This window comes from Macaca mulatta, chromosome 9 (genome assembly GCF_049350105.2).
Source record: "Macaca mulatta isolate MMU2019108-1 chromosome 9, T2T-MMU8v2.0, whole genome shotgun sequence".
In the NCBI taxonomy this organism is placed as follows: domain Eukaryota; kingdom Metazoa; phylum Chordata; class Mammalia; order Primates; family Cercopithecidae; genus Macaca; species Macaca mulatta.
In genome coordinates this window covers 19,315,930-19,337,435 of record NC_133414.1, presented here as the reverse complement: position 1 = coordinate 19,337,435, position 21,506 = coordinate 19,315,930, and the positions used below count along the sequence as shown (strand labels likewise).

The 21,506-nt window shown below is 42.8% G+C and overlaps 1 protein-coding gene across 1 annotated transcript in view; it reads right to left on the bottom strand.

The window, feature by feature from the left end:
• The window catches only part of TMEM236 (transmembrane protein 236), a 47,776-nt gene extending 31,248 nt beyond the window's left edge, over positions 1–16,528 (bottom strand). Inside the window, exon 1 of the mRNA XM_015146568.3 lies at positions 16,144–16,528. Coding sequence (XP_015002054.1) covers positions 16,144–16,400 — 257 coding nt within the window. The 5' untranslated portion in view covers positions 16,401–16,528. The remainder of the gene's footprint in view (positions 1–16,143) is intronic.
• Between the last annotated feature and the right edge of the window lie 4,978 nt (positions 16,529–21,506).

The following is a 21,506-nucleotide window of genomic DNA, read 5'->3' as shown; positions in this document are numbered from 1 at the left end:
AATTATTCAAATGTTAAAAATTACCTAAAGTCTTTCATTAAAAATTGTATACAGTTTATGGTTCTTTCTTAAAGAATTATGTAGTAATCCAGATTCTTTTTAAAGTTTAAACTTGGATGAGAAAGAATTTACATCATTTCTTTCATTAACCTCATAACAATATATGTGTCTATCTATGAACATGTCTTTTTTTATTTTCTTTGGAGCAGGCCAGGCCTGGTGGCTCATGTCTGTAATTCCAGCACTTTGGGAGGCCAAGGTGGGTGGATCACTCGAGCCCAGGAGTTCGAGACCAGCCTGGACAACACAGCAAATCCTCATCTCTATAAAAAAAAATATAAAAATTAGCCAAGTGTGGTGGTGTGTATCTGTAGTCACAGCTACTTTGGAGGCTGAGGCAGGAGAATCTCTTGAACCCTGGGAGTCAGAGGTTGCAGTAAGCCAAGATCGCACCACTGCACTCCAGCCTGGATGACAGAGTCAGACTCCGTCTCAAAAAAAAAAAAAAGGAGTACTTAAGATCTAGTAAAAATTGTAATCACTCATAATTTCAAGATAGTGAAGATCATAAACCATATACTGAAGTCTCTCCTACAACTGTTGTGTCATACGAAAAGATCTGTGATATATGGTCTGAAAAGCTCTATGTAATAAACTTACAAGTCCTACTAATACTACTGTGGTTTGTTACCAACATCTACATCAGAAAAGACTGGTAGCTTTCAATTAGAGGTTAATGAAAGAAATAATGTAAATTGTTTCTCATCCAAGTTCAAGAACTTCATGATGCTAGAGAATGTCCAACACATAGTAGGAATTCAATAAATACTAAATGAATGGACTCATTAGTAATTAAATGACAACCCAAGTTTATGTTTTATTTAACCAGAAGTTACATTAACCTGTGTTTGAAAATCTTGACTAGGATATGCTTTATATATATATATATATATATATATATATATATATATATATATATTTTTTTTTTTTTTTTTTTTTTTTTTTTTTTTTTGAGATGGAGTCTCGCTCTGCCACCTAGGCTGGAGTGCAATGGCTGATCTTGGCTCACTGCAACCTCTGCCTGTCAGGTTCAAGCGATTCCCCTGCCTCAGCCTCCTGAGTAGCTGGGATTACAGGTGCATGTCACCACACCCAGCTAATTTTTGTATTTTTAGTAGAGGCGGGGTTTCACCATGTTGGTCAGGCTGGCCTCAAACTCCTGACCTCGTGATCCACCCGCCTCAGCCTCCCAAAGTGCTGGGATTACAGGCATGAGCCACCATGCCCAGCTGGATATGCTTGTAATTTATTGAGTATTATGGATCAAATGGTGTCTCCTCAAAAAGATATGTTGAAATCCCAAACCCCAGCACTTCAGAATGTGATCTTATTTGGAAATAAGATCTTTATGAAGATAATCAAGTTAAAATAAGATCATTAAGGTGGGTCCTAATCCAATATGACTGGTGTTCTTATAAAAATGGGGAAATTTGGTGACAGAGTTGCACAGAGGGAACTCTATGTGAAGAAACCCATGATGTGTACCATGTGATGATGAAGGCAGAAATCAGAGTGATGCATTTACAAGCCAAGGAGCATCAAAGATTGCCAAAACCACACCAGAAGCAAGGAGAAAGACATGGAACAAATTCTTTCTCATATCCCTCAGAAGGAAGCAATCCTACCAATATCTTGATCTCAGTGTTTTCACCTCTGGAATTTTGAGGCAATACATTTCTGTTGTTCAAGCCATCCAGTTGGTGGTACTTTGTTACGGCATTTCTAGGAAACTTACACCAATTTTGCAACTGGAATGTGGAATGCTGCTGTAACAAACACCTAAAGATGTAGAAGTGGCTTTAGAATTGAGTAATGAATAGAGACTGGGGGAGTTGTGAGATGCATGATAGAAAAAGCCTAGATTGCCTTGAAGAGACTGTTGGTAGAAACACAGGTGTTAAAGGACATTCTAGTGAGGGCTCAGAAAGAAAAAAGGAGGGATATAGAGAAAACTTTTAGCATCTTAGAGAGTAGATATATTGTCATGAACAGAGTATTGTTAGAAATATGAATGCTAAGGTACTTCTGGTGAGGTTTAACCTGGAAATGAGGAACATATTATAGGAAACTGGAGGAAAGGTGATCTTTTCTATGAAATGGCAGAAAATTTGGCTATACTGTGCTCTGTTGGATAGAAAGTAGAACTTGCAAGTAATGAACTGAGATATTTAGCTGAGGATGTTTCTAAGCAAAATGTTGAAGGCACAGCCTGTTTCCTCCCTGCTATTTACAATAAAATGTGAGTGAAGGAAGAGAGATAACTTGAAAAAAGGAATTTTTAAGCAAAAAGGAATTAGAACTTGAAGATTTGGCAAATTCTCAGGCTATCCATATTGCAAATGATAAGAAAGCATGTTTGGAAGAGAACACCAAGGTTGTGGTTTGTGAATCCAGTCAACCATCTCAGCAGAAATACTGCTGGCCTGGACTGAAGGTGGCAGAGATAAGATGAAACGAAGAAACGCTGTTGGACTTCTAGGACTCTAGGGAGCAAATGGGTTGATAGAGCTATTTGGCTGCAAATGTGTTATCTTTCAGAAAAGAAAAAAATGACTTTGACAGTGGTTCCAAAGCCAGGGAGACTGGTGCTATAACCACAAACCCAGAGGTGATCAACCTAAATCCATAGGGCAGAGCCATCACCATCCAAGGCTGAGTGGTTGGGGCCGCTACCCTCACAGGCCTGGATGATGGGTTCAGAGGAATCAGCATCAAGACACAGAGGATTATTTTTAAACCTTAAAAACTAACGGGATTTTCCTTCCTCGCTTTTGAACCCCCTTTGCGTGGGACCCATGACTCCTCTTTCCTTTCCAAATTCTCCCTTTCGGAATGGTAATGTCTATCCTGCCTCACCATTGCATGTGGGAAGCAAGTAACTTTTTGTCCAGCTTCACAGGTTTGCGGATGGAAAGAAACTGACCCAGGAGGAATCATATCCCACGTCTTGCCTATAACTTGTTTGGATGATTTAGAGGGAAAGTTTTGGGATTTTGAGTTGATGGTGTGTAGTCAAGATTTGGGACTTAGAGTTGATGCTGGGATGATGAGGACTTTTGGAGGTGTTGAGATGAATGAGTCTATTTTGCACACCAAAAGAACATGAATTTTGGGAGGGTCAGAGAGTGAAATCCTACGGGTTGAATTATATACCCCAAAACAGACATGTTTAAGTCCCAACCCCCAGTGTCTCCGAATGTGATCTTATTTGTAAATAGGGTGTTTATAGAGGTCATCAAGTGAAAATGGGGCATAAGGGGAGACTCGTATCCAATATGACTGATGTCTTTTTAAAAAGGGAAAATCTGGGACCAGGCGTGGTGGCTCATGCCTGTAATTCCAGCATTTTGGGAGGCCAAGGTGGGAAGATCACAGGTTCAAGAGATTGAGACCATCCTTGCCAACATGGTGAAATCCCTTTTCTACTAAAAATACAAAAATTAGCTGGGCATGGGGGCACACGCCTGTAGTCCCAGCTACTCGGGAGGCTGAGTCAGGAGAATTGCTTGAATCTGGGAGGCGGAGGTTGAGGTGAGCCAAGATCATGCTACCACACTCCAGCCTGGGAGACAGAGCGAGACCCCATCTCAAAAAAAAAAGGGAGGGTGGAAAATCTGAAAACAGACACGCAGGTGGGGAAGACTAAGTGAGGACACATAGGAATAATGCCACGTGAAGACGAAGGCACAGATCAAAGTGATGCATCTACAGGTCAAGGAACACCAAAGATTGCCAGCAACTACCAGCAGCCAGGAGAGGGGCATGAACAGAGCCTTCCTTACATCTCTCACAAGGAACCAACCTGCCGTCACCTTGATCTTAGACTTCTCACCTCCAGAACTTTTAAGTATTTCAGAATTTGAAACAAATTTCTGTTGTTTAAGCTACCAAGTTTGTGATACTTTGTTATAGCAGTCCTAGGAAGCTACTACAAGTAATAGAATTTAGGTTAGAAATATCACAGACACTTCTTTGAAAGACTTTTCATGCTGCAAAGAATGCAAGTTTGCGACCATGGTACGATTGGCTAAAGAAAAGGACACATGGGCATGGTGTAATTTCCACATGAAAGACCAAGTTAGGGTACTGCCCATAGACCTCTGTGTGCATCATAATAAACTGGCAATGAGAAGGACCCTCCTAGGAATGGGACCCATTAAGGATGAACTAAGTAAGCTCAGCCACGTTGGGTTAAAAACTCTTGTTTGTGCAGCAAGCATCCTGGCCCTGAGATTTCTCATAGATGAAGCATGGTGGGTGGAAAGGATCAGATGAGAACTTGGGAAATGACTCTCTGCTCAGAAACATAAATCCTTTTACCAAACTCATGAAGTTAAAGTTTCCGTGCCCATCTTTCAAGGCTCTCCAAAATCTAGTATTAACGTTCCAACATATAATAACTCTCGGCTCTTTACGACAACTCAGTGAGCTCATATTATACCACAGGCTAAGCGCTACAGGAAAGAATTTTACCTATGACAACCTCACAACAACCCTCTGAGTGAGGTATCAACCCTATGGCAATTAAACTGATGTTGAAGGCTGAATTAATTTGCCCAAGATCCCATGGCTGGGAAGTGAAAGATGAATTCTAATCCAGGTCTTGTGAGCTCTAAAACTCACGGCCCGAACCACTCTGCAATGCTGCCAACCCATTTCTCACCACTCGCTCCTTTCTAAGCAAGTAGGTCTTTTCCAACCCCTTAAATAATTCACTATGTCCACTCATTCCTCATATTCATCCTCCTCCTCTGGATGCCCTCCCACATCCAACTTTCCAAGCTCAGTGCAAATCAAGTTTTCCTTACGAGACTTTCTCTGATTACTCCAAAGCGTAGTGCTTTTCTAATAAACCTGAGTCCATAAACCACATGTACTGAAAGGCTGCTGAGTTCAAGGCACTGTGGTGGGCTGATGGGGCAGGGTGGAAAGGGACAGGTAAGAAGGATGAATCAAAAAGGGCATCTCCCTTACTGTCAGTATTGAGGGGTTTTTTTTGTTTTTGTTTTGTTTTTTCTTTTTTTAATAGAAAGACAGGGTCTTGCTATGTTGCTGAAGCTGGTTTCAAACTCCTGGCCTCAAGTGATCCACCTCAGCCTCCCAAGTAACGGAGACTACAGTCATGCATCACCATGCCCAGGTAATTTTTTTTAAATTTCCTGTAGAGACAGGGTCTCGCTGTGTTGCCCAGGCTGGTCTCAAACTCCTGGTCTCAAGCAATCTTCTTGCCTCAGCCTTCCAAGGCTGTGCCCAGTCACTACTAAGTTTTGATGATGCTCTTCTCTGGGATAATAAAGGACTAGTTGTGGGCCACATAAAATTTGGTGATTTGTTGTACAGTGGTTTATATCACTTTCTAATTTTTTCATGTACAACTATCTAGACTCCACAGTGGACTACAGAGTCCCTGAGGATGGAGGCAGTACCTGAGAACAAAGGCATGTACCTGCAGTAGCCTGGAAATAATGTTGGCTAACATGAAGAATTCAGGTAGGGAGGCTGGGCATGGTGGCTCATGTCTATAATCCAAGCACTTTGGGAGGCTGAGGCATGTGGATTGCCTGAGTCCGGGAGTTCGAGACCAGCTGGGCAACCTAGCAAATCCTGTCTCTACAAGAAATTTAAAAATTAGTCAGGTGTGGTGGTGCACACCTGTAGTCCCAGCTACTCAGGTGGCTGAGGTAGGAGGATCACTTGAGCCTGGGAGGTTGAGGCTAGAGTGAGCTATGATCATGCCACTGCACTCCAATCTGGGTGACAGAGCAAGACCCTGTCTCAACAAAAACCTAAATATATATATTTATAAATATATATATGATGAAACCTAAATATATAGATATACATTTACCTATCTGAATTTCTTTTATATATATACACACACATATATATTTAAATATACCTATATATATTTAGGTTTCATTACATATATTTATAAATACATATATTTAGATTTTGTCTTTTATATATATAAATATATGTGTGTTTTGTCATATATGTGTGTATATATAAAAAAGAAATTCAGATAGGTAAATGTAGACCCATTAAACAAACCCATAGAGCGGACTCATGGATCACTATTAACCTGGAGGATTTCTAGTAAAACTAGGTTTAGTCAATCATACACTCTGTTATGAAATAGGTGACATCATTGCAATGGAAGCCAGTAGCATTATATCAATAGGTGAAGTCAGTAGCTGCATCAGGAGGACATCAGGGTGTCACTAAGATAATATCCAGGCATTAAAAATCCAGCCAGCATCCCAAGGAGACTTTCAAAAGAGTCAAAGGTCGAGAAATCATGGGATAGGAATGGCTGATGGAACTCTGCCCATTGGAGAAGAGAAAACTTAGCAGACTGAGATGTGGCGTGGATGAGATGGCAGAATGATGCCACTGCCTTCAAATGTTGCAAAAATTTAACACAGATACAGTAAGCTCAGAGAAGTCACCCCTGGAGACACAATTTGGGGAGTTGTCATCCTACAAGGGGCAGTTTACATTATGCAAGCTGATGGGAGTGCTCAAAAAGCAATAGAAATGGGGAATAGGCAGTGACGGGCACAGATCCTGGCCATGGAGAAAGAAAGGGCAGAGGAGGCGAAGTCTACAAAGTGGATGGGAAAGAGAGCTACATAGTGATAGGTTTCGTTTCAACATAAGGGAATAAGGAAGGCTGTACTACGCAGAGCCACAGAAAGTAGTGAGTTCTCTGTAGAATCAGAGGTATTTGCATTGTGAGAAATCATTTTGTAGATGAACACTAAGAGTTTGCCCAGCTCCAGGATGCTGTGGAATAATGTCAATATTTGATTTACAAGCAAGGGGAAGAGGACATTTTTAAGGACTGGGGCTGAGATACAGAAAACTTCTTTTTCTTTTTTTTTTTTTTTTTTTTCTGGAGACACAGTCTTACTCTGTTGCCCAGACTGGAGTACAGTGGCATGATCTCGGCTCACTGCAAACTCTGCCTCCTGGGTTCAAGCGATTCTCCTGCCTCAACCTCCTGAGTAGCTGGGACTACAGGCGCACGCCACCACACTCAGCTAACTTTTGTATTTTTTAGTAGAGATGGGGTTCCACCATGTTGGCCAGGCTGGTCTTGAACTCCAGACCTCAACTGGTCCACCTGCCTTGGCCTCCCAAAGTGCTAGGATTACAGGTGTGAACCAGCATGCCTGGCCCAGAAAACTTTTTTGAAGAAGAGAATTACCCTATTGACAAGGATTGGGAGGGAACGCGTGGGGAGAAAAGAAACAAAAAGTAAGACCAGTGGGTGAAGGTTGCCAGAGTCCAAGCGTTAGTTAATGAAATGGTCTTCATTTTTTCCTTGAATAGAAATGATCAGGACAAATCAGGTCTGACACTGTATTTGAATATATGAAAATTTGGGGGACCACATCAGAAACTGAAGTTTTGATGGTCTGGAAATAAGGGCCTAATTGGGATGAGAGAAACAGTCATGGAGAACAAGGAGCTGACACAAGAGAGAGGAAGAGGAAGAATTACCACAATGTGGTGACTTCCTGCATAGGATGAGGAGAGAAAAGAAAAAGTAAACATAGTCCTGCTGGTTTATTGTGTGATATGGCGTCACTGGGTCTCCACCCAAATCTCATCTTGAACTGTAGCTCCCAGAATTCCCACATGTCATGGGAGGGACCTGGTGGGAGGTAATTGAATCATGGGGCGAGTCTTTTCTGTGCTGTTCTTGTGATAGTGAATAAGTCTCATGGATCTGACAGTTTCATAAAGGGGAGTTCCCGGGCGCGTGCACTCTTGCCTGCTGCCATGTAAGACATGACTTTGCTCCTTATTTGCCTTCAGCCATTATTGTGGGGCCTCCCCAGCGATGTGGAACTCTGAGTCCATCAAACCTCTTTCCTTTATAAACTACCCAGACTCAGGTATGTCTTTACTACCAGCATGAGAACAGACTAATACACTGGATTTAGTAGGGCAAGGAAGATAAAGCCTGCAGTCAACTATGACAAAATTATTTATCTTTTTCATGTATAATGCCTCAGACCAAACTGTAAAAGAAATATGGATAGCTTAAACTATATGAAAAATAAAAATTCTCCATATCAAAAACACCAAAGTAAAATTAAAAGACTAATGATAACTCTGAAATGTATGCTACATCAAATTCAACATCCTTATTGCTTGATGATCTTGTGCAATTAAAATAAATGAACATCTTTAATGTTTATAGAATTCATAAATCAGTAGCAAAAAAAAGGACATACCAACAGAAAAAGAGATCAAGGACAAAAATACATGATTTTTAGAAAATACAAATAGCCAATAAATCTATGAGAAAATGTTAAACACAATAGATAATAGATTCACTAACGGAAACTGGAATGTTCTGAGAAGTAAACTGGTAAGCAGCAGTGTTTAGTTAATGGGGTCTTACCAATTAATTATCTCTCAGAGGTGTTGAAAAGTGAGCTGCATTTCCTTCAGGTTAGCCCGTGTGTCCAGGAGTGCACAGATGTCACTAGTGCTGTGTGTTTCAGTTGGGGGGGCCAACGCGGAGCAATAAGGTGCTCAAGGCTCCCTTGGGGTAGTCTTGGCTCAACTGCTCATTGGCTCTGTGATCTTCTAACTCCTGTGCCTCAATTTCCTCATTTGTAAAGCAGAGACTATCATTGTTCTTGCATATCAAGATTAGAAAATCAACTAAAATAATACAGACAATGTGTCTAAAATTATGCTTGATACATAGCACTTGCTCAATAACTATTTGTTCTTACTTTACTGCAACTACAACAGCTACTACTACGATGATCACCACCACCACTACCTAAAGCAGATCAATAGCAAAATCTCATGGAATATATCAAAAACTTAAGCCAGGTAAAATGTTGCTCAAAATGGTCGGGTCTTTCAAACTTGCCCTGCCCAGGATTCCTGATGTGTTCATAGTCTGAATTAATCGTACTCAAAAGGACTCAAATGAATGCCCGAAATATAGCTCTAGGTCCCAAGACAGTTTGGGAATCTCCACAAATATTCTAGGATTATCCTGCTGCCAATGTACCTTCTCAATGAAGATCTGCTCCCGTTTCAGGCTAGCCTTGTATGTAGCTCAGTGTTATCACACATTTTCTGATATTCCAGGAAAAGAACCCTCTTATTTCCTGGAATACACAGTTTGGTGTGTCTATAAATAGCTTTCTTCATTCCCCCAAGCATCTCCCTTGTTATGAATTTTGGCAGGCATCCCTAGAATGGAGCCATAATTCCAGAAAAATCAGGAAGTGTTAACAAGAGAAGGGAAAGTACTGGATTAAAGTTCAGCCTCCAGTACATTTTAAGCTCTCTGAAATTGTTTCCTCCCTCACAAAATGGGAATTATGTCTGCTTGGTCAACTTTACAACACTGACATGTAGGCCTAGCGAGAAAATGAAATGAAAAATGTAACACAATAAAACATAAATATGACATAAAATAAAACATAACAACTCTGTGAATGTAAAACATGTCTGAGATACTAATGATCTCACCCTATGGGTGTTCATTCTTCTCAAAGAATAAAAGAAACCTGCAAAATTCTCCAAAATTGAGGAATATTACTGACAGCATATATTTTCCTTCAGTTTTATTGTCACTTCTACCACTTTTCAGAGTCATTCTGGAGATTTAACATGATCACATTTTTAATGAAAACAGTAAATTCAGTCTGAGGTCATAACACTTATATTCATTGAATGATTACTACAGACCAGTTGCTACGCTAGGAACTTTACATGCATGATCTTACGAAGTTTCTTGAAACAGCACTCCAAAAAAGAAACCTAAGTTGTCTCTGTTTTGCCCAAGAAAAAATTAAGGCTCAAAGAATTCAGATAACTCACGTAAGGTTTCACGGTCAATGTCAAAGCTAGGATTTGAATCCAGGCCAGTTTTCTTTTACATATATTCCTGGGCACACCCTTTGCTGACTGATGACTCACTCCCTCCTGAAGACCAGCCTCACAGGGCTCATGACACCAGTCTGGACCTTCAGGGAAGCTCTCAGATGAGCCTCATCAACATCAAATCATGAATGTTCAGGGTCTATGAAATTGCACATAAACAACTATTTGACTATTTGACTCAACTATTTGACTCAAAAATACTTCATATGCTCAATCCTTACTTTCTCTAACAGCAATTATTTTTGCATTATCTTCATGTAGCAATCAAGATATGACGCTCCATATATTACGCCATGTATTATAAGAGCCAAATACACCTCTGGGTGAAATGTATGTTAATGACGTTAAAAGCATTGCATTTTCTGGCTGGACGTGGCGGCTCACGCCTGTAATCCCAGCACTCTGGGAGACCAAAGTGGGTGGATCACTTGAGGTCAGGAGTTGGAGACCAGCCTGGCCAACATGGTGAAACTCTGTCTCTACTAAAAATAAAAAAATTAGCCAGGCATGGTGGCGCACGCCAATAATCCCAGTTACTTGGGAGGCTGAGATGAGACCACAGCTTGAACCCCGGAGGTGGAGGTTGCAGTGAGCTGAGATCATGACACCGCACTCCAGCCTGGGCAACAGAGTGAGACTCCATCTCAAAAAACACAAAAAACAAACAAACAAAAAAAACCACATTGCATTTCTCTTGAAACACACTTGGCATTCAAAGTCAGAAAAAATAAAGGAAAAGAAAGTTGCATGACATAGAGAAAATTGCATGGAATTAGACCCAGGCTCACAAATCCTAGCTCCCCCATTATGTAGCCTTTTTTTTTTTTTTTTTGAGACAGGGTTTTCCTCTGTCACCCAGGCTAGAGTGCAGTGGCATGATCTCAACACACTGCAGCCTTAATCTCCTGGGCTCAAGTGATCCTCCCCTTTAGCTCCCAGAGCAGCTGAGACTACAGGCACGCACCACCATGCCTGGTTAATTTTTTAATTTCTTTGTAGAGATAGGGTCTCACTACATTGCCTAGGCTGGTCTTAAACTCCTGCGCTCAAGCGATCCTCACACCTCAGCCTCTCAAAGTCTTGAAATTACAGGCATGAGCTACCATGCCTGGCTCCACCTGCTAGCTTTATCGGTTGACAAAGTTAATCACTTCAAGTTCCAGTGTCTTTGTCTGTAAAATGAGAACACTAGCATCTACACTTCACTGAGTTGTTGTAAAGTTTAAACTCAATAGTACAGAAAGTGTAAAGTTCCTAGAACAGTGCTCAGTAACTATTTTCTCTTCTGTGCCAGTAAAAGATAACTATATGATAATGCTCACCAATGTGGCCAGAAGGAAACAGTTTCAGTTTCACTGAAATTACAGATAACCTGTCCACTGTCTAAACACTATTTAAAACATGTGTAGCCAGCCACACCCGCAAACAGAAACTAAAGACTGGAAGTGTATTTCCCAAAAGACATCACTGAGAGATATAGTTACGACAAAACACTTTAGCACAAGGGAGGTACCTGAGCCAGATGTACAAAATGAAATCTGAGCAGACACCAGAGGTGACTAATATACCACGTGCACTGAGGGGCAAAAACGAAAGCCTACTCTGTTCCTTAATCTCAATTGCCCCAGGAGAATGGGACCTTGTCCTTCACAGAGGCAGTCTGGGACAGTGGCTAGAAGTATCCATTACGGAGTCAGATAGACCTAGGTCCAAAGTCTGCCTCTTCCACTCTCTCTAGTTCACTGACTTCGGGAGAGTTGCCGAACCTCTCCGATCGGCAATTTTCTCTTGGGAATAATAACGAAAAACTCAAACATTCTACTTCAGGCCGGGCACAGTGGCTCATGCCTGTAATCCCAGCACTTTGGGAGGCTGAGGCAGGCAGATCACTTGAGGTCAGGAGTTCAAGACCAGCCAGGCCAACATGGGGAAAACCTGTCTCTAAAAAAGAAAAACAAACAAACAAACAAACAAATTACTCAGGTGTGGTCGTGCACACCTGTAATCACCGCTACTCAGGAGCCCGAGGCAAGAGAGTTGTGTGAACCTGGGAGGCAGAGGTTGCAGTGAGCCGAGATCACTCCTCTGCACTCCAGCCTGAGCAACAGAGCTAGACTCCATCTCACAAAAAAAAAAAAAAAAAAAAAGTCTACTTTATAATGTGAAGCAGATATTTCTCTCTCTTTTTGTTTTTCAGAGTTGGGGGTCTCAGTCTGTCACCCAGGCTGGAGTGCAGTGGCACAATCATAGATCACTGCAGGCTCAAACTCCTGGGCTCAAGTCATCCTCTTGAATAGCTGGGACTACAGGCGTGCACCACCACGTCCTGCTGATTTTGTAATATTTTGTAGAGTCGAGGTCTCACTATATTGCCCAGGCTGGTCTCTAACTCCGGGCTTCAATCAATCCTCCCACCTTGGCCTCCCAAAGTGTTGGGATTACAGGTGCAAGCCTGGCCTATGAAGTACGTATTTCTGTACCACCTCATATCAGTACTTACATGGGACATAATCAATGACCTGTAAAGAATCAATTATAGCCTAATAATAACAGTAAGTTATATGTGAAAGTTTGCTGCCTAAATGACATTCAGAATCTAGAATCCTAGAGATTTCAGTCAATGTGAAAACAAACAACCAAAACACAAAAAAACCCAAGAGCTTCTTCCTGGGCTGTGGCGGGCCAGTTTCCCATTGGTTTATTCCTGTTGTCAGTTGAACCTTCTACCATTCCTTTAAAAATTCCAACCCAGCCAGGAGTCTTGGATGGTCAAAGCCATCCCTACAGGGTGTGAGAGGTGGAGGGTCAAGCCCAGCTCCAAGCTATCTCTTTGGTGACCCTCGGGCTCTGGTCAAGGTTTGGAAAGCCCCTAAACCCTACTGATAAAAGCACTGCCTACAACAAAATGCTTTATTTCCGGAAACCCCTTAAGACCCCTGCTCTTGGGGAAAGTCTCCTGGCGAGGTTCGCAGAAGCGGCCACATCCAGGAGCCGTACCTAAAGAGAACACCATGAACTTCACATGTCAGCTCTCCCTCAGCATCCTCCCAGCCTCAGCAATGGTATTTCTAGCTCTCTTGCAGAGTCTATTATTCTTACATTTCTGCCCTTGCGTACGAGCAAATTCCCAGTGCCTCACTTCTCACATGTGTTCTATGTTGTTCGCTTTCAAAATAAACTATCAGCCGGGAGCAGTGGCTCATGCCTATAATCCCAGTACTTTGGGAGGCTGAGGCAGGCGGATCACCTAAGGTCAGGAGTTCAAAGCCAGCGTGGCCAACATGGTGAAACCCTGTCTGTACTAAAAATAAAAATAAAATAAAATAAAATAAAATAAGCCAGGAGGCCGGGCGCGGTGGCTCAAGCCTGTAATCCCAGCACTTTGGGAGGCCGAGACGGGCGGATCACGAGGTCAGGAGATCGAGACCATCCTGGCTGACACAGTGAAACCCCGTCTCTACTAAAAAATACAAAAAACTAGCTGGGCGAGGTGGCGGGCGCCTGTAGTCCCAGCTGCTCGGGAGGCTAAGACAGGAGAACGGCGTGGGCCCGGGAGGCGGAGCTTGCAGTGAGCTGAGATCCGGCCACTGCACTCCAGCCTGGGCGACAGAGCGAGACTCCGTCTCAAAAAAAACAAAAACATAAGCCAGGAGTGGTGGCAGACCCCTGTAATCCCAGCTACTCAGGAGGCTGAGGCAGGAGAATCGCTTGAACCCAGGAGGCAGAGGTTGCAGTGAGCTGAGATTGTGCCACTGCACTGCAGCCTGGGCAATAAGAGTGAAACTCTGTCAAATAAATAAATAAATAAAACATCAGTATGAAAGAAAAATTAACTTATCAAAGAAAACGGAGAAGTCCAAGATGAGTAAGAATCAGATCTGAAGATCTAAAAGGAAAAACACATTGATATCAGAGACTATTTTGTCCTCAATACCCTTAATGTGGATCAGTACACCCATTAGCTGATCTGCTAGTTAAATCAACATTCAATCCTGATTTATTTAAAATATCTCTGTATTGTTATTGAAGTACTTTCCTCCCCTACAAGGGTAATAGAATTTACCAACATAGTAAATTATTTGTTTTTAAAGTCTAAGTAGGCCAGCTTTGGTGGCTCATGCCTGTAATCTCAGCACTTTGGGAGGCCAAGACGAGTGAACTGTTTGAGCCCAGGAGTTTGGAACCAGTCTGAGCAACACGGCAAAACCTCATCTTTATAAAAAACAAACAAAAAAATTAGCCCGGTGTGGTGGTACACACCTGTAGTCCCAGCTACTCAGGAGGTCGAGGTGGGAGGATCACCTGAGCCCCCTGGGGATGTCGAGGCTGCAGTGAGCAATGATCAAGCCATTGCACTCCAACCTGGGCAACAGAGCCACATCCTGTCTCAAAATAAAGAAATAAGTAAATAAAAAGTCTAAAGGAACCAGTTGTTTTAAAAATCTTAGTTAATAGTCAAAGTATGCCTTAGGCCTGCAAAATGCAATGTAAATAATTAAAAATAGACTTACTTTCAGTTTTATGCAAAATTAAAATTCTACATTACCATCTTCTGATTATGACTTGTGTAAGCGCACTCTGATGAGTTTATGTAGTCTAGTGTACAGGAGAATTAGGTCCAACATTTACTACTGAGAATAACATGAACTGGCATAAACTCCAGTCTTACCCATCTCATATGTTATTATCACTCAGTATAAATGACTGTAGAAAAATAATAGAAGATACCATAATATCCATACGTTTATAGAAGCAGTAATTGTAGCCTCCCATTAATGTCACATTCTATCCTTATGCTCTGCTCACATCCTTACCCACCGTATGTTAGAAATATCTTTCAGCAATACTTATACACTGTTAGTGGGAGTCTAAATTAGTTTAACCATTGTGGAAGACAGTGTGGTGATTCCTCAAAGACCTAGAGACAGAAATACCATTTGACCCAGCAATTTCAGTACTGTGTATATACCCAAAGAAATATAAGTCATTCTGTTATACAGACACATGCATCCGTATGTTCATTGCAGTACTACTCACGATGCCAAAGACATGAAATCGACCTAAATGTTCATCAGTGATAGAAGAATGGATAAAGAAAATGTGGTATATATACTCCATCGAATACTATGCAACCATGAAAAAGAACAAGATCATGTCCTTTGCAGGGACATGGGTGGAGCTAGAGGCCATTATCTTTAGCAAACTAACACAGGAACAGAGAGCCAAATACCCCATGTTCTCATTTATAAGTGGGAGCTAAATGATGAGAACACATGCGCACACAGAGGGAAACAACACACACCAGGGCCTTTCAGAGGGTGAATAGTGGGAGAAGGGAGAGCATCGGGAAAAACAACTGATAGGTACTGGGCTTAATACCTGGGTGATGAAATAATCTGTACAACAAATCCCCATGACATAAGTTTACCTGTATAACAAACCTGCACTTAAAAGTTAAAAGTTAACAGACAAACAAACAAACGTACCTTTGAAAGCATCACGGGGATTCCCTGCTAAAGAATTCTTTTATGGGCCAGGCATGGTGGCTCACTCCTGTAATCCTAGCACTTTGGGAGGCCGAGGTGGGTGGATCATTTGAAGTCAGGAGTTCGAGGCCAGCCTGGCCAACATGGAAACCCCATCTCTACTAAAAGTACAAAAATTAGCTGGGCATGATAGTGCATGCCTGGGAAAGAATCTGTACAAACAAACCCCTAATGACACAAGTTAACCTATGTAACAAACCTGCGCTTGTACCCCTGAACTTAAAATAAAAGTTAAAACAAACAACAAACAAACGTATCTTTGAAAACATCACAGGGATTCCCTACTAAAGAATTCTTTTATAGGCCAGGCATGGTGGCTCACTCCTGTAATCCTAGCACTCTGGGAACCTGAGGCAGGCAGATCACTTGAGGTCAGGAGTTCAAGACCAGCCTGACCAACATGGCGAAAACCCATCTCTATTAAAAATACAAAAATAAGCTGGGCGTGGTGGTACGCAACTATAATCCTAGCTACTCAGGAGGCTGAGGCAGGAGAATCACTTGAACCAGGGAGGCGGAGGTTGCAGTGAGCCAAGATTGCCCTACTGTACTCCAGCCTAGGTGACAGAGAAAAACTCCATATCAAAAAAAAAAAAAAAATTCTTTTACTTACCATCCTTTAATTTTTCTGTAAATATAACATTTCTTGTGCAGGAGAACTTTTACAGGAACCCAGATCAGTAGAGTCACTAACGCAACATAGGCAATAGCACAGGAGACGATCAGCCAGTAGGGTGTGTTATCAGATCTAGCCATTGCTCCCTGGTAGGCGGTGGCAAACTGTTCCGTGATCACCAGTGTGGGGATGGAGAAAGCGGCAAACTCTAGGAGCTCAAAAACCACGAACTTAATGAGCCTTCCAGAAGCCATCCCGAGGAAAGGCAAGCTGCCAAGGACCTGGGACTCCCTCTTTGACTATGGGCAGCATACGGACCCACAGATACTGAACTGGGATCAAGTTCCTTGTCCTCGGATCGCTAACCAGTGACTTTTTTTTCTTTTATTGACCCTCACATGGTTCAATGATCTCCTAACTTAACAACCTTGGTCTCTTAAAGGAACAGGGCCATTGTGGAAGTGATCACTCAACATATTTGCACATCCATTATTAGAAGTCAAATGAACTTTAGAGCATGCCTGGGAGCACGGGTAAAAGCAGGGTTTTAAAAAGGTGTTTATTGCTTATATTTGTGTAATAGTCAACTCTTGTTAAGTAAAACTGCTGGAATAATATAATTTTAGAGTTAAAGGGGAATAGATAGAATCCAACTCTCTATTTTCACATAAAAGCAAAATCAGGCAAAGGGAGATACTCACACCCAAGTCTTCATCTTGGAAAACCACCCCTCCCTTTCAAGTGCTTGAAAAGGGAGTTTGAATTCACTTTATCAACTTTCTAACCAGGATTCTCCCTAATACTTAAGATATTCATTCATTATTGTGCATTAGTTGCCATATAACACAAATTAATGCTATTTTTGTTTTGCTGCCCAGCAAACTGAAATGATGACATTAGAAGCCTGTTATCAGGATTTACACATTAATAGCTATCTGTGACTGGCTTAAACGCATATCAAATATTTAAAGGATGACAATTGTCTCCATGAATATCCTTCCTTCGAAAAACATACTTAAGACCGGGCACGGTGGCTCACACCTGTAATCTCAGCACTTTGGGAGGCCGAAGCGGGCAGATCACCTGAGGTCAGGAGTTAAAGACCAGCCTGGCCAACATGGTGAAATCCTGTCTCTACTAAAAAATACAAAAATTAAGGCCAGACACAGTGGCTCACGCCTGTAATCCCAACACTCTGGGAGGCTGAGGCAGGCAGATCACCTGAGGTCAGGAGTTTGAGATCAGCCTGACCAACATGGTGAAACCCCATCTGTACAAAAAAAAAAAAAAAAAAAAGACAGGTGTGGTGGTGCATGCCTGTAATCCCAGCTACTTGGGAGGCTGAGGCAGGAGAATCACTTCAACCTAGGAGGCTGAGGTTGCAATGAGCCGAGATCATGCCACTGCACGCCAGTCTGGGTGACAGAGCAAGACACCTTCTCAAAAAAAAACCAAAAGCATATTTGAGCACTTACAATGAGCATTTTAGTATGTGTGGGGGTATGAAGATGAATGAATGACAGAAGTTCCTGTTCTGAAAATGCTTGAGGTCCAATGGAGGCGATAAACTGAGGAACCACAACAAAAATAACTGAGGTCAGAAGACTGTAAACGAAGTGCTACAGGGACACAGGTGAACTGCACCTTGCTCCACCTTGGGGTTGTGGGAAGAGGATGGGCACATAAGCACGGTCAGGATGGACAGGGGCACTGTGGTGTTGGTGACATTTCAGACGCAGCCAAGGAGGCTGCAGTGGTTAGTGAGAATCTGGTGTGGCACAGCAGGAAACAGGAGGAGGCAATATTAGAAAAATAGTTTGGGGAGCCATTTGGGGTGGCTCATACCTGTAACCCCAGCACTTTAGGAGGCCAAGGTGGCTTGATAGCTTGAGGAGGCCAGGAGTTTGAGACCAGCCTGGGCAACATGGTGAAACCTCTTCTCTACAAAAAATACAAAAAATTAGCCAGGCACAGGGTCTCATGCCTATGGTCTCAGTGACTCCGGAGGCTGAGGTGGGAGGATTGCTTGAGCCTGGAAGGTTGAAGCTGCAGTGAACTGTGATCGTGCCACGGCACTCCAGCCTGAGCAACAGAGCGAGACCCTACCTCGAAACAACAGCAACAAAATAGGTTGCGGTAAGAATGTCGTGTCCCATTAAGGATTTGCGGGGGGCAGGGGGCGTAGCCAGCAGTGAAAAAGCAAAGTTTTCTGAACACAGCAGTCCTTTGGTCATCTGGAAAGGAGGCTCGATGCTGATGTGGAGGAAGGACAGAGCAGTGCTACCCTGGAGGCAGGAGGCCAGCTGGGAACCAGAGAGGAGCCTGGGCTAGAGGTAAGAGCCCCCCAGCCAACACAAATGGAGCGGGAGTGATGAAGCGGGGTCACACCAGCAGACATTGAGCCCCGTCCCTTCTGTGGCCTTTCTTGTGCCTGCTGTCACACTGATGCAGACCCATATTTCTCTAGGCTTCTCTCTCTCAAGGTCCTCGGCAGAAGGGGCCCTGGGCTGCTGGAGTTCCAGGGTGCATCAGAGGCTCCTGGTGTGGCTCTGAGGATTGATGCTTTCTGCCCTACCACTGCCAGACAATTAATCAGCTGGTTCTTCAAGCCATCTAGTTATTTTATTTGAACTTGGATTTTGAATCCATTGAAGTTAGCAGAAATTCTTTCAAGCCAAAGAAGAGACTTGGAAGAACAGTGATAAAATATGAAAGGATGGGGTGGAGGCCCATCTGAGCAGCAGTTCTGTCGTCAACTACTTTTTTTTTTTTTTTTTTTTTTTGAGGTGGAGTCTCGCTCTGTCACCCAGGCTGGAGTGCAATGGCGTGATCTCAGCTCACTGCAACCTCCACCTCCCAGGTTCAAGCAATTCTCCTGACTCAGCCTCCCAAGTAGCTGGGACTTCAGACGTGCACCACCACGCCTGGCTAATTTTTGTATTTTTAGTAGAGACGGGGTTTTGCTATGTTGCCTAGACTGGTCTTGAACTCCTGACCTCAGATGATCCATCTGCCTTGGCCTCCCAAAGTGCTGGGATTACAGGTGTGAGCCACTGCACCCAGTTGCCAACTACTTCTAATAACTTACCATTGACATCAATGGTCAGTATCATTCCTGATGAAAATGCCTATTTAAATGGTACTGGATATGAATTATATTTTAACCTCCTAACACTCCATCTTGAGTCACAGCGCTCTGTTGAATCATAACATCAGCGACACAGTTTGTGTATGAATAGGAATTATTGAGCATTTGAAGAGTTATTGAATAGCTTGACTCTTGAGAAAGGTCTCTTACCCGGGTCTATAGTTCCATTTTGAACGCTCAATTTTTATTTCCATTTAGAAGAATTTAAAACTGACACCAGCTTTCTATTTCTCACCTGTGACTTTCCTCTGGTTCAGAATCTTCCTCCACCTTTATTTTTTAATTTTTTGAGACAGAGTCTCGCTCTGTTGCCCAGGCTGGAGTGCAGTGGTGCGATCTTGGCTCACTGCAACCTCTGTCTCCTGGGTTCAAGTGATTCTCCTGCCTCAGTCTCCCTAATAGCTGGGACTACACGCACCCACCACTACACCTGGCTAATTTTTGTATTTTTAGTAGAGATGAGGTTTCCCCCTATTAGCCAGGCTGGTCTCAAACTCCTGGCCTCAAGTGATCCACCTATCTCGGCCTCCCAAAGTGCTGGGATTACAGGCGTGAGCCACTGCTTCCGGTCACCTTTACCTTTAAAGATGACCCCAAGAGTGTTAGCATTCATGTGACATGACCTGTGACCAGTGTTTTCTACCTCCTGGAATGCTCTGGTCACTGGCTGTGGTTTCTTTAGGAGAAAGGCTGTGATTCTCGCTTTCTGCCTGCCACGAGCCCAACTCCATGTAAAGAAACAATTGAGTGTGTCCACATTGTCCTTTGAACACTTCCTGCGTGCAGATCCTGGCCGTCCCTGTTAACTTACGCTTTGCTTAGGAATTTAACACAAGTGCCCCGCGAAGACCCGAGGACGTTGTCGGAGTAAGTACACTGGGCAAGTTAGGGCTAGGAAGGGTGACCTACCCACAGTCCATCTCCCTTCTCCAGCCACATCTTCTTGAATGAATGGGTCCTGGGCCATAGAGTGTCCAGCCATCTAAGTGTAGCCTGGCACAAGCCAGGTCAATTGGATTCTCACCCTTAGGAATTTGAACTCAGAAACATGGGGAGAATTTGGTAAGTGGAGCAAAAGAAGGTCATGAGTTTGAGTCAGAATTAGAGCAAGCCAAACTCTACGGGCTGGAACCTCCACTCCTGGCATGTTGTCAATTCTATCTGATGAATGAACAAATAGAAGCCAGGCAGTGAGGGAATAGAAGAGTGAGTTGAGCAAGGAACCTGGGAGTGAGAAGGCTAGGACAGATCAACAGGGAGAAGCAATCGTACCAAGAAAGACCAGTCTTTACAGGCGCCTGAGCTGTTGAACCTTCCAGCTCACATGTGTCCTTACAAAAGGTGGTCTTTGTTCTTTGCAAGAGAAAGGGCTTGAGAATAAGACAAAGGAGTGTGTTTGTGAGCAGAGGCCAAATACCACTCAGAAACCCCATGGAAAATCACCAGAAAATACAGGAGAAAGGATGGAAAAAACTCAGAGTTAATCAGAGAAGGCTTCTCAGAGGAGGGAAGCTTTGTATCGCTCTTTCTGTTGACTCAAAGCGGTAGCTGTATACCGCTACAGCAATTTTCTCTGCATAGTGTAATAATATTTCCTTTGAAAAATTGTTCTGGCTGGCTGCAGTGACTCACACCTACAATCCTAGCATTATGGGAGGCCAAGGTGAGAGGATTGCTTGAGGCCAGGAGTTTGAGACAAGCTTGGGCAACATGGCAAAACCTTGTCTCCACAAAAAAAAAAAAAAAAAAAAACTAAAAATTTAGCCAGGCATTGTGGCATGCACCTGTAGTCCCAGCTATTCGGGTGGGAGGATTGCTTGAGCCCAGGAGTTCAAGGCTGCAGTGCACTTTGATTACACCTGTGAACAGCAAATACATTCTAGCCTGCGGTAACAGAACAAAACCCTGCCTCTAAAAATAATAATGATTTTTGTCAAGGAAAAGTAGTTCTAAGAATGTTTATGATGTAGTAAGACAGGGAAGAGGATGGGAGAGAGAAGCAAGTTGTAGATACTATGTCTAACAACATGAATGGTACAATCTTTTTGCTTTCAAATATTGTAGTTGTAGGTTTCTACGTAAATTTTAAAATCCAGGAAGATACTTGTCAAACTGTTCACAGCGCTGTCCCTGGAGAATGGGTGAAGTGGGGTGGAGGGAGTTTAATAACAATTTTGTGCGTGTTTTTTTTTTTAATCTTTCCTCCACCAGT